At 42.1% G+C, this 12992-nt stretch overlaps 1 protein-coding gene across 2 annotated transcripts in view; it reads left to right on the top strand.

The window, feature by feature from the left end:
- The window catches only part of adprh (ADP-ribosylarginine hydrolase), a 259504-nt gene that overhangs the window by 128599 nt on the left and 117913 nt on the right, over nt 1-12992 (top strand). The window contains exons 3-4 of one of the 2 annotated variants that reach the window (XM_067369686.1): nt 4703-4811; nt 4878-4976. In XM_067369686.1, the coding sequence (XP_067225787.1) occupies nt 4703-4811; nt 4878-4976 (208 nt within the window). Of the gene's footprint in view, nt 1-4702; nt 4812-4877; nt 4977-12992 lie in introns of those variants that run through there. The other variant, XM_067369685.1, reaches the window with a different exon arrangement.

Genomic DNA, 12992 nt, shown 5'->3' with positions numbered 1-12992 from the left:
TACAGAGGAGTTATATTAATTTAATATTCATTGTCATTACTATGAGCGCTGGTGTTTTCAATTCATCCTTGAAGTCGGAGGGCGCTCTCTGTGCATTTTTAGTCCACAAATTCATCTAAAAGAAGAAGAGGCTATTCCATGAATGGAGTTTCCAATACATACTGCAGCCGGAGGGCGCTAAAGAAACAAAAACTCATCTAAGATTCATCTATAGAAGAAAAGAAAACAGGAACTAACTGCATGTCTTCTAGAGATCGCTAACCATTGCTTTAACATCCAAATAAACACTTTTCAAGACAATAAATACACGATTGAGACAATGAATGCATGTATTGCCTCAGAATTTGCGTCTGAATAGCGCTGGCTGAGCTGAATCACGGATTTCTGACATGGCTCTCTTTTCATACAGATTACATAAACACAGAAGTTTTGTTTTCGATTTGACTTACATGATTTAAAACCTGACATCTTAACATTTTTTTAGACAAAAGTGTAATTTTTTTGTCATTAGTATTCACTAAGTTACAGTTCATTTTCTGAGAACTATCAGATTGGAGTTCAGAGGGAGACGAGAGATCACGCATCATGTTAGTTTTCTTTATTTTACAAAAAGCACAACATTCTGTTTTTACTCTGAGTGTACACAAATGAAAGAAGATATTCCACAGATTAAAATGGTGTATAACTCTTAATTGTATGTGCAACATTGACAGAGTATTTTGAGTCTCTTTCACACTGATAAGAAAAAAAACCACGGTGGTATCGCCGGCGATACCGTCATACCTCAGAGTGTTAATTTAGCCACTGGCTGGTGTCTCTATTTTCACGTTCCGTGTAATAGAATCACCAATTACTAGGGCACTTTCAACAGGATTCTCAGTGGGTGCGTCACTAAGTGGGGAGAACCTGTTTGATGTTCTTACTGGAACGGAGTGGTGTTTTCCAACACCGGTCCTCGGTCTCATCTGGAAACGGCCCCGAATCCGGTTGACTACGGTAAACCTCGGGATAAACAGAAAGACTAATATTAGCGTAGATGTCATTCTTTTTCTGATGTAACAAGTACATCTGGTGTTATAGGAAGTGTTCCCGGTTCCAGCTGAACTAATTTATGCAGCCTAATAATCCTTTAACGGATTTGAAAATATAAATATATAATGTGTTATGTGTATGCCAGGTTAAAGAGATGTGTTTTTAGTCTAGATTTAAACTGACAGAGTGTGTCTGCATCCCGAACAATGCTAGGAAGGTTGTTCCACAGTTGAGGTGCCAAATAGGAGAAGGATCTACCACCTGCGGTTGATTTCGATATTCTAGGTATAAGAAAAAAAACCACGGTGGTATCGCCGGCGATACCGTCAGACCTCAGAGTGTTAATTTAGCCATTGGCTGGTGTCTCTATTTTCACGTTCCGTGTAATAGAATCACCAATTACTAGGGCACTTTCAACAGGATTCTCAGTGGGTGCGTCACTAAGTGGGGAGAACCTGTTTGATGTTCTTACTGGAACGGAGTGGTGTTTTCCGCGGCTAGGCTGCCTCACCTTTACCCAAGTGCCCTGCTGCGTGGGCTCTACAGCCGGAACCGAACAATGTACAGAGTTCACTAAGCTAGTCGCATCCAAAACAGTATCTGAAGCCCCTGCATTCTTACTATCCTCGATTAAAGTTTGGATGCGTGTCTCTAATTCTGAGATTCTCTCTGTCAGCCTGACTATTTTCCTACATTTATGACATGTAAATCCCTCATCGCTGACAGAGAGGGCTTTGCTAAACATGTGACAGATAGAACATGATATAACACTGGGAAAGGATGACATAACTCACCGTGTTTGTAGACTGATCCGAGTTGCCACAGCTGATTGATGAACGCGTTGGAAGAGGAGCGCGCGAGACTGATGACAAGTTAAACAAGCTAGCGAGATGCAAATGCGTTGTAACAGTGATTTAGATTCAAAGATTACAAGCTGGCGACGTCAGATTAATGTGGTGGGCAATAGTATATATATAAAGTAATGATAATATAAGCAACAAAAAATATGAGATTCAATAAAAGTAAGAGACAACAAAGCTATACGGAGATACAAAACACTGAGCAGCGAGGCAGAGAGGCAGACAGGAGCAATCGCAATCACAAAACCAATAGCCTATAGTACGTATGTGTGTGACCTTTGTTGTATGTTATGTGTTTGTTAGTTTAGTTATGTGTTTGTGAGTTAGTTAATAAAGATTGTGCACAATACATGTTTGGTTCTGACTCCGTCTGCTAATAAATTGCCTCTTAAGTGATTTAGATCCTGAACCCATGCTCTAAGTAGCACGGTACAATAAGAAGGTTATTTTTCCATAACATGGAAATGAACATTTCTTAGAATTATTAAACAATCAACACCGAGCGTTCCCTGGACAACAGGTAAATTGATTGTAATATTAAGATTAATGAAGCTATATCCAGTTAATCTGATTAACAGATTTACATATTCATACTTAATCATAATTAATAAATCATATTGAGTTATGAATAATTATTATTTCCCATTTGAGTTAATTCGCTACAACATAATTTAGCTTTGTATATAAAGTTTTAAGTTATTTGTATTTATAATTGTTATATGAGATAAACTTAATCTTTAAAACATTATGGACGTGACGGAGCATTGAAGCATTGTGACCTCTTTATTTGAACCCTTATAAATTCATCAGGCAGTGTTGTTATGACAAAATGAGTATTTATTTCTCAGGCAAGTCTCCATCTCTCTGCAAAATGCTTACTGTTAAAATAAAGTTTTTTAAAGCATGAAATATGTTTGGTTGAAAATTTAATTTAAGCATTGTTGCTTACCTCATATGTTGTGGATAAACAAGGCAATTTTCTTAAAATTTCTGTTAGAGCACATTAATACAGTATATTACAGACCTAAATGGACAACTTAAAAGGGTTTGGTTCTTTTGGTAAAAATGGAATTGCCCTTATGACTAAAAAAGGTTAACACATCAAATTGTCTTGCCCAATCCACTTCATTAGAAGCATCATTATGTGTTTCTTGTATAAACAGAATATCTATTTTCTTAATTTTATTTAATTCATATAATTCAAACCTTTTCTTCTCCTCTTGTGCACCATTAAATTGAGAGAAGCAATATGAAAATCTCTCATCAAAGAGAAGAAAAGGATATACAAGAAACACAAAAAATTAATCTCATAAGAGTGTAATTTTAATTCTTGTCAATACCAACATTAACACTTTACTGGGAATTTACCTTGGTGAGAATCTTTTTCAATCTGCAAACCTCTTGATCAGTAAAAAGACCTTCGCTCTTAAATATTTTTGCTTTCTCTACGAATTGTTCTAAATCAGGGAAATACTCTGTAATGTGCACATTCCTTGTTTTGTTTTTTTTTGTTACTCTCAGAAAGAGCTTAATGTCATACACTGTAAGATTGCTTCAAAATTTCATTTTGAGGTTGATCATAGGAAATGCTACATTCTGAAAGATCAGTTTCACTCTCAGTGTCAGTTTGACTCAACTCGATATTTTCCATTCTTTTCGATTTAATATAATGGCTCTGTTTAATTCTCCTTTTTTGCGGTGATTTGAAAATGCATTCATCCTGATCTTCCAATAAACACTGATCTCCTTCGAGCTCCAAGTCGTGGTTCTTTTCAGAACTCTTGTTTATTACCCAAACAACTAGTTGACTGATTTCAATCGGACATGGAATCTTCTTCCAACTGTACTGCTGCCACTTTTTCTTTCTCCCTTTGCTTTGAAGTTCATGCAATGTTTTCCTCAACTACATCCACTATTGTGGGCTCCTCATTTCTAACATTTTGTTCTATCTCTTCCACCTCACCTAAGTTTTCACCTGAAACCGTAGACACTTTTTTTCTTGGATTTCTCTTCCTTTCTCGAACAAGCCCTCACGATATGTCCTGTTTCACCACAACTTAGGCATTTCGTGGCACTGTGTACAAAAAAATACTTCAATACACAATTATTTCGTTATTTTCGTTTAAGCTTATTAGCATTAGGCTATGCAGAAAGGTCTGATTTACGCACTGTTACTTACAACAGTCATTGTTTTTTTTTTGTTTTTTTTCACAATGACATTTGAGTTAATGATTTTAATGTGTTTTTTGTGGCAGACTAAAGACTAATGACAGACTGTTGATCTTTGAATAAAAACTGAAAAGGGACTGAAAGGGAATGTCTCGGTTACAAATGTAAGGGAACATATACGGGATGTTCTGTTCCCTTACATTGTAACCGACTGAAAGGGAATGTCTCGGTTACATATGTAAGGGAACAGAGACGAACATCCCGTTGCCACAGTCCCTGTGCCACCGCTGAGCGCGGGCCACCTGCTCATCTCCTCACCAAAAAAACAGTGTTAGTGCACCCGCTTCCGCATTTATACCCGCACCGCGGGGCGATCATGTGACGCAAAACTTGCACACCAATGTCCATTGGCTTGTTTAGTTCACACTTGAAGGTGATAGGGCTCTCGTGCGATATCCCAATTTGTTGGTTTACTTCTGAAGTACGTCTCCATTCCCTCCTTCAGGGAACGAGGGTTACATACATAACCAAGATGTTTTATTAACCACTATATCATTGAAAGTTACACAGTGTACCTTTAAGCTGACAAATAATTCTGTTCAAAGAATTTTGTGTTAAAGCACCTCAATTTATTTTACTAGGAACTGCAAGATCTAGGAGGACTGAAAAACATCTCTGTGGAGCTTCCTGATTGGCCAGTTAGTGATGACACGGTGCTTCACTTGGCAACTGCTGAAGCTCTAGCAACAGGTTGGTCCAGTTAACAATTATGATGTTGGTTATTCTGAAATGTAACAAAAATTATGATTTGTGCAGGAAAAGCGGGTGAGGAGCTACTGCATGAGGTTGCCTTTCGCTATGTGGAGGGAATGAAGGACATGGAAGGGAGGAAGCCAGGACCATCAAGCATTTTAGGTATGCATCAACACAGGGCTTTAATAAACAAAAGTTTTTATTTCATGTCTACAGATGAGGCTATTAATTTTACCCGGTGCCACGTGGGACCATGACTGATGCTCTGGCACAAGAAAGGCATGACCAGTAGGGGCAGTAGTTGTGTTTCATTCGGTTGGTGCTTCTCAAATTGAAGGCTGCCTTATGTGAAGGCTGCATATATCAGCTGCCACGCCTCCTGCCACATCACCAAATGTCGCTGAAGGCTATCCCAATTTGAAGACTGCATATCTTGGCTGCCACATCATCATACGTTGCTGAAGGCCATCTCAGTTTGAAGGGTCCTTGGAAGGCAGCCTTTGTTTCACGTCCTTCTTTTGGCCTGTTTTGAAGGACGCATCGGATGTATCCTTCCTGGTCTTAAATTACCCACAATCCTTTGCACTGTTTTGAAGGACGCATCGGATGTATCCTTCCTGGTCTTAAATTACCCACAATCCTTTGCACACATTTAAATTCACAAAAATAAACAGACAGAAAATAAGTTAATCACTTAACACTAAACTGCCTATAATGTAAGCCACTGGGAGACTGTAGATGACTGTCATTCACTATATTGCATTAATAGAAAGCCAGTTAATATAAAGCAAATACAAAGTGTTTCTCCAAAGTGTTTGTAATACAAAGTGTTTCTCCAAAATTAAGTTTAAATAGTATTTTCGTATTTTAGTGTTTAATGCTGAGTCTACAAGCCTCCAAAGGTCTGGACTTGGGTGGAAAGCCTCAGTAGAATGCAGCCTTCGGTTGGAGAAGCACCCATAGTAAAGTTTCAAACTAAAGCCAATGATATGCTTGGCCATCAGATCTGTGAATCTCTCTCAAAAGCATAGTCAATCAAGTCACCTTTATTTATATAGCGCTTTTTTACAATGCACATTGTATCAAAGCCGCTTTACAGTGATAGAGGGAACATAATTTTGGCTGTACAGCAGCTCTAGAAAAAAATAGTGTCATTATCCAGCCTATGTAAGTAAGTTCAGTATTGATTAATTCCAGTGTAAAAATCATTAGTTATTAATTTTGTTAATTTATCTATACAGCAGCTCTGTAGAAAACAGTGATGTCATTGTCCAGCTCAGCTCAGTTCGTATACACTGTTGTCAATGCGGGCAGCTTGAAAACATTGTTGAATATCAAGTGTCCCCAACTAAGCAAACCAGAGGCAACAGCAGCAAGTAACCCAGATTCCTTCAGGTGACAAAATTCAGGGTATCTACGGGGCATTAAAAAGCATTAAAAATCATTAAATGGATTTTGCGAAAATTAAGGCCTTAAATGGCATTAAAAGCATTACATTTTATTCCTACAGGCATTACATTTTTTTCGATAGTTTTGAAGAAAAATAATACTACCAGTTTATATTGAATATAGCCTTCATAATTAATAACTTTGATTTGCTGTCATAAAATATGTACATTGGAACCAGTTTGGTAATGGCCTTCGACCAGTGCAAAATTGTCGTAACGCTGTTTTGGACAGCGGCGGGCTGTGACCTGGAGACTGAAGGCTGCATCAGTGTTGCCAACTTAGCGACTTTTCAGACCCCTTTTGCAACTTTTTTCCAAGAAAGCGCGTTGTGACGAATATACTGAGAGGAGCAGCGCATTCAGTTGAGGCTGTGTGCTCTGTCAGAGAACAAATAAAATAGATACTATTGCTTCTAATCTGACTGAGTGATCATTTTACGTGTACATATAACGCTAGCCGAAATCACAGCAATTGTCATTATCTTATGTGTATTGTGATTTTGTCAGACAACGTCTCGATTATGAATCAGGATTTAGTGCTGGTTTAACATGTCAGGGCTCGACACTAACGCTTTTCAATTAGTCCGGGATAAGTGGATTTTTTTGAATGGGCAAGTGAAAGAGAAATTTACTTGCCTGGCTGGACAAGGACCTGATTAAAACGTTCATACAAAAAAAAAAAACAAAAACAAAAAAAAAAACGCAAGAATGATTTTATTACATTTAGCGTAAGTGGCGATTGATAGTGGATGATAATAGGCTGTATAAAGTTCTGATGATAACAAGGTTGCGCTGTTGAGGTTCACAAACCATTTCAAGGAGTAATGGAAACATGAGTGAAGCACACACAAAAAGAAACTCGGTTAAACATACTGTGGTAAAAATTCAAAATGTGGAGTTTTTATAACTTGATACAGTTAAGCAATATCACACGACCAAGAAATAAATATGTCAAAGCTGCAATATTTTGAAAGGATATTTCTTCAGAAATTTTAAATTTATATTTATACCACAAAAAAAAAAAATCCTTTTTTTCAGACAAGCAACTGTTTTACTTGTACAAGTGAATGACAAGGCTTAATGTCGAGCCCTGTATGAAGTCTTAATGAGCTGTGTGTCCGTCACCATTTCATATGGTCTGACAATAAAAACAGAAAAATATATAGATGAAACAATTTTATTGGGAATTTGGCTGTATTAAAATATATTATTTGAGCAAAAAGGGTAGCAGCAGAGAAGCAAACAAATTGCTGCATGAGGTTATAACACATTTCCTGTTTCCCTTTTCTCGCCATAAATTTGTTGGGTTGCCACAGCCAAACCGTTCGAGATATCAAAAATATGCTTTCAATTTAGCATCATCACTGTTTTGACTTCATGTTGACCGACTTTGGTGGTGATCGGATTAACCGCCTAGGAGGAGTATATCAAATTCCAGAACATGCATTTTTCAAACAACCCATAATAGCTGACTTCCTGTTGAGCTGGCGTATAACTTAGAGCATGAAAGTTGTTAGGCCCGATGAGGTCTATATGTGTATTCTATATGTCTATATTCATACTTATATGTGCAAGCGTGTTTAATATATGGACCAAGTTTTTGGACCCTGTTCAAGGGGGTGCTGTCGAGCCTCCCTGCCACGCCTGGGTACCAGCTTCTGCCCGGCCCTGATGGCCACGGATTCTGAACCGTGTGCAAATTTTCAAGAGTTTTTGAGCACGTTAAGGGCCCCAAAATCCCCAAAAACTATTAAATATAAATAAATATAGCTGCAAGCAGCGATGACGGGCCAAAACACAGAGGCACCGCAACCCCGGTGTCTTCAGAGCAACTGTGCATGGCGGGCAATGGGCATTTAGAAAAGTTAAACAGTTAAAAGGACTATGTCAAATTCACACTACATTTACTGCAGCAGCTGATGCTCCTATGATCACAAACCACAACAGCCACATCCATGAGATCTGTGATCGCTGATGTCTGTGATTGCTGATGTTGTATAATCCTAACACTTCTCATGTGTTTTTTGACCTCCCTGAGCTGTTGTTTGTGCACCAATCTAATACACCAAAAGCATGCTTTCATTTAATTTTAATATGTGTGGTATAAGATAAAAATAAAATGAAAATAAATAAATAAATAAATAAATAAATAAATAAATAAATAAATAGAGCCAAATCACAGAACCTGCAAAGACAATTTTAATGTCAGTCTCAGGTAATATTAAGGTACGTGTCTAGATTTTTCTGCTCACTTATGCAAGTTTATTTTAAACAGCCACTTTTATAATCATGTGAAATTTTACTGAAACAGGGGTTTTTAATAAATTTGAATTATATCAATAAATAATTAATTAAAAAAAATCTAACTGTGATTGTAAAAATAATAAAATAATAATAATTGTAACTCAAACAACATTTAGAAAACTAGTCCTGTCCGAATAGTGATATAGTGTCATGGTTCAATTTCAAATGAGTGAGAGACAGAGAGAGAGAGAGAGAGAGAGAGAGAGAGAGACAAAGACAAAGACAGAGACCCATACACAGACACCCCCACACCACACACACACACAGACTGAAGGAGTGAGAGGGGAGAGCAGGAGGGAGGGTGTGGGGGGTTTGCACAAGAGAGAGTCTATGTCTGTGTCTGTGTGTGTGTCTGTGTGTCTGTGTGTGTGTGTGTGTGTCACGATCACCGTCAGTTCCTGTCACTTCCTGGACTACATTCCCCATAATCCTCTCTGCCAATCACCTGCACTCACTCCACCAATCACTACACTAATCACCACACCCAGCTGCCATGCATTACCTGGACTATAAAAGACTCACACACTCATCACCTGATCGCGAAGTCTTGTTTTCACTTGTGTTACATTTCTGAGCGTTTCCTTGTATCCTGTTTGCCTGTCTGTGATTGATCTTGCCTGATTCCTGTTTTACGACCCATTGCTGCCTGCCTCGATCCTTGCCTGTACCCTGACTACGACTCTGCCTATTCCTTATTGCTCCTGTTTGTTCCTGTTTGACCCTGCCTGAACGACCACGCTCACTTCTAATAAAACGCTGCAGTTGGATTTTACTGCCTTCGTTACAGAAGACTTCGCCATACCCAGATCCAGCAGCTTCTGTGAGCGTTTCCAGTCTCAACATGGACCCCGCAATACGTCTCATCCGACTTCGTCAAGGTAACTGTACCCTGGAGGACCATATTCAGAAGTTTCTGGATATTGCTTACTATTCAGATTTGCCTGACTGTGTCTTGATAGACTTTTTTTGTGATGGCTTTAACCAGCCACTCCAAAATAAACTACGACAAGAAGGACCACGTTTATCACTCAACGGTTTTATGGATTATGCGTTATTAACTGTGGGCTCTCCATTTACTGTGGGTGTCGCAGAGAAATGCGACACCACGGTGAATTATGTAATGGCTGCCACACCAATGGACACTCACAAAATGGTGGCTACCATCACAACAACACCAAGTCAAAACATAGTTGATCTTCATGAGCCACGTCACGTCTCCGCTGATCGCCCAGAGCAACGTCACGCCTTCGCTGATCGCCCAGAGCAACGTCACGCCTTCGCTGATCGCCCAGAGCAACGTCACGCCTTCGCTGATCGCCCAGAGCAACGTCACGCCTTCGCTGATCGCCCAGAGCAACGTCACGCCTTCGCTGATCGCCCAGAGCAACGTCACGCCTTCGCTGATCGCCCAGAGCAACGTCACGCCTTCGCTGATCGCCCAGAGCAACGTCACGCCTTCGCTGATCGCCCAGAGCAACGTCACGCCTTCGCTGATCGCCCAGAGCAACGTCACGCCTTCGCTGATCGCCCAGAGCAACGTCACGCCTTCGCTGATCGCCCAGAGCAACGTCACGCCTTCGCTGATCGCCCAGAGCAACGTCACGCCTTCGCTGATCGCCCAGAGCAACGTCACGCCTTCGCTGATCGCCCAGAGCAACGTCACGCCTTCGCTGATCGCCCAGAGCAACGTCACGCCTTCGCTGATCGCCCAGAGTCACGTCACGTCTACGCTGATCGCCCAGAGCAACGTCACGTCGCCGCTGATCACCCAGAGTCGCGTCACGTCTGTAGATCAGTCCGGGAGCGGAGAGGGTTGCGTTCCAGTGTGGCTGATCCTCCACTGACTACGGTCCGAGCAGCTGGCATCCCCAAGTCCTCGCCGGCCGCTTCGCTCTCAAGCCAGCCGGACGCTTCGCTCTCAAGCCAGCCGGACGCTTCGCTCTCAAGCCAGCCGGACGCTTCGCTCTCAAGCCAGCCGAACGCAACGCTCTCAAGTTCACGGACGCAACGCTCTCAAGCGCCCCGGACACGATGGACAAAGTGGCTGCCTTGCCAGTGCCCTCGGGCAAGATGGCCGCCCCTGCAATGAGTAAGGATGTAGGGGGCGTTCCAGCCAGTGAGTCCATTCCAGAGGCCGCTCCAGCCAGTGAGTCCACTCCAGAGCAGCCTGCTCTCCTGGTCAGTCCTGTCTTGGCCCAGAGGGCTGTGCTCACTTTTTATGTTTTGGCTGTCCTGCGTGCGTTGAGGATAAACTCGAGCTCTATGGACTTTGGAGCAGTCTGCCAGCCCGAGCAGCCCGCTGTCGTCCCAGAGCAGCCCACTGTCGTCCCAGAGCAGCCCGAGCCTGCTGCCGTCACAGTGCGGCTTGCTGCCGTTCTAGAACAGCCTGTGCCCATCCCAGAGCTGCCCGCTCTCCCTGACACGGCCACGGAGGCCGTCACCGAGCTGCCCGCTCTCCCTGACACGGCCACGGAGGCCGTCACCGAGCTGCCCGCTCTCACTGACACGGCCACGGAGCACCCTTGGTCGGCCCTGCCACCACCGCTCAGGCCATCTGCCCTGCAGGCGCCACCCGAGCTCCTTGCCCATGAACCCGCCAATGCCTCCGTTGATTTCCCCAAGAACTTTTGGGGGGGGGGGCAGTATACCTAGGGGTGGGGAGCTTGTGGGAGGGGACCCTGCTCGGCCACTGCCGTCATCGGCCTTTGAACTATTCTGGCCATTTATGGACCCTGACCCGCCGTGGTTACCCAAGCCGCCTGACCTGCCGTGGTTACCCAAGCCGCCTGACCTGCCGTGGTTACCTAAGCCGCCTGACCTGCCGTTGTTACCCAAGCCGCCTGACCTGCCGTGGTTACCCGAGCCACCTGACCCGCCGTGGCTTTCCAACACTCCGGACTCGCCATGGTTGCCCGAGTTCCTGGACCTGCATTGGGGACCCCATTCCTGTCTGCATGCAGGTCTCCAATGCACCCACCCTCCCTCCCTAGCTGTTCCTTTTACGCCGCGAGGACGCGCCTTCCGGGAGGGGGGCGTTATGTCACGATCACCGTCAGTTCCTGTCACTTCCTGGACTACATTCCCCATAATCCTCTCTGCCAATCACCTGCACTCACTCCACCAATCACTACACTAATCACCACACCCAGCTGCCATGCATTACCTGGACTATAAAAGACTCACACAATCATCACCTGATCGCGAAGTCTTGTTTTCACTTGTGTTACATTTCTGAGCGTTTCCTTGTATCCTGTTTGCCTGTCTGTGATTGATCTTGCCTGATTCCTGTTTTACGACCCATTGCTGCCTGCCTCGATCCTTGCCTGTACCCTGACTTACGACTCTGCCTATTCCTTATTGCTCCTGTTTGTTCCTGTTTGACCCTGCCTGAACGACCACGCTCACTTCTAATAAAACGCTGCAGTTGGATCTTACTCTGAGTCCTGCCTTCGTTACAGTGTGTGTGTGTGTGTGTGTGTAAAAAAAATCCACATTCAAACCAAAATATCTGACTTCCTGTTGGTCGGAGCTAATGAGTGTAAATTAGAAAGTTGTCCAGAACAAAATGTGTACCGAGTTTGGTGACTGTAGGTTAAACTAACCCCCCACTGTAGAGCCCCTGCTCCACACCCGTTTCTAATGCTTTGCCCATATCTACTGGATGACAATATTGATGTGTGTGTTGAGTTTCATGCAGTTTGAAGCATGTTAAGAGCCTCAAAAATGCCCAAGAATATTATTAAAGTTTGACATGTTGCCATGGCAACAATATTTAATATATCACAGACACATTAACAGGTCTACATCTGCCATGTTTTGACATTATTGTGATGAAGTTTGAAGCAAATCGGGTGACAGTGAAAGGGTGATCTCAAAGCATTTTGAAAGTAACACTTCTTGCTGCCAGTTGGTGGCGCTATAACTTTGACTCACATTAGTCACATCTACAGTATGTGATCAGACTATAACGAATCAAGATTGTTCATGCAGTCCAGTTTTCCCGGAACCCAGCGCTCTGCCATGAACTTTCCCAATCGTTTATTAACTGCCCTTCTCTCTTCTTCTCGACACAGTCTTTTCACGATTATCCTGGATGTTTCTACATAAGACAAAAAAATACCATATAGATTATTAAACAGACACTAAAACATAGGTTTCTCAAACAGCTTTTGCTCAGTCACAGAAAGAACACTAATGTGGGGCTGCTTGATATGGTCAAAAAGTTATTCAATTCTCAAAGTTTAAAAAAACAGACTTTGTCATTAAAGAATCAAGAACTGCATTGTGAATCATGAGTTCAGTGTTGTATACTGTAGTGAATCATGAGATTAGTATTATTAGTATTATTATTATTATTAGTGAGATTAGTATTAATTGTCCCATATATCATTAGTTTTGTCAAATATCAAAATAACTAATTGCAGCT

This window comes from Chanodichthys erythropterus, chromosome 19, assembly GCF_024489055.1.
Source record: "Chanodichthys erythropterus isolate Z2021 chromosome 19, ASM2448905v1, whole genome shotgun sequence".
Classification (NCBI taxonomy): domain Eukaryota; kingdom Metazoa; phylum Chordata; class Actinopteri; order Cypriniformes; family Xenocyprididae; genus Chanodichthys; species Chanodichthys erythropterus.
Note: the sequence above shows the minus strand (reverse complement) of the source record. Positions and strands in the feature narration are given on the sequence as shown.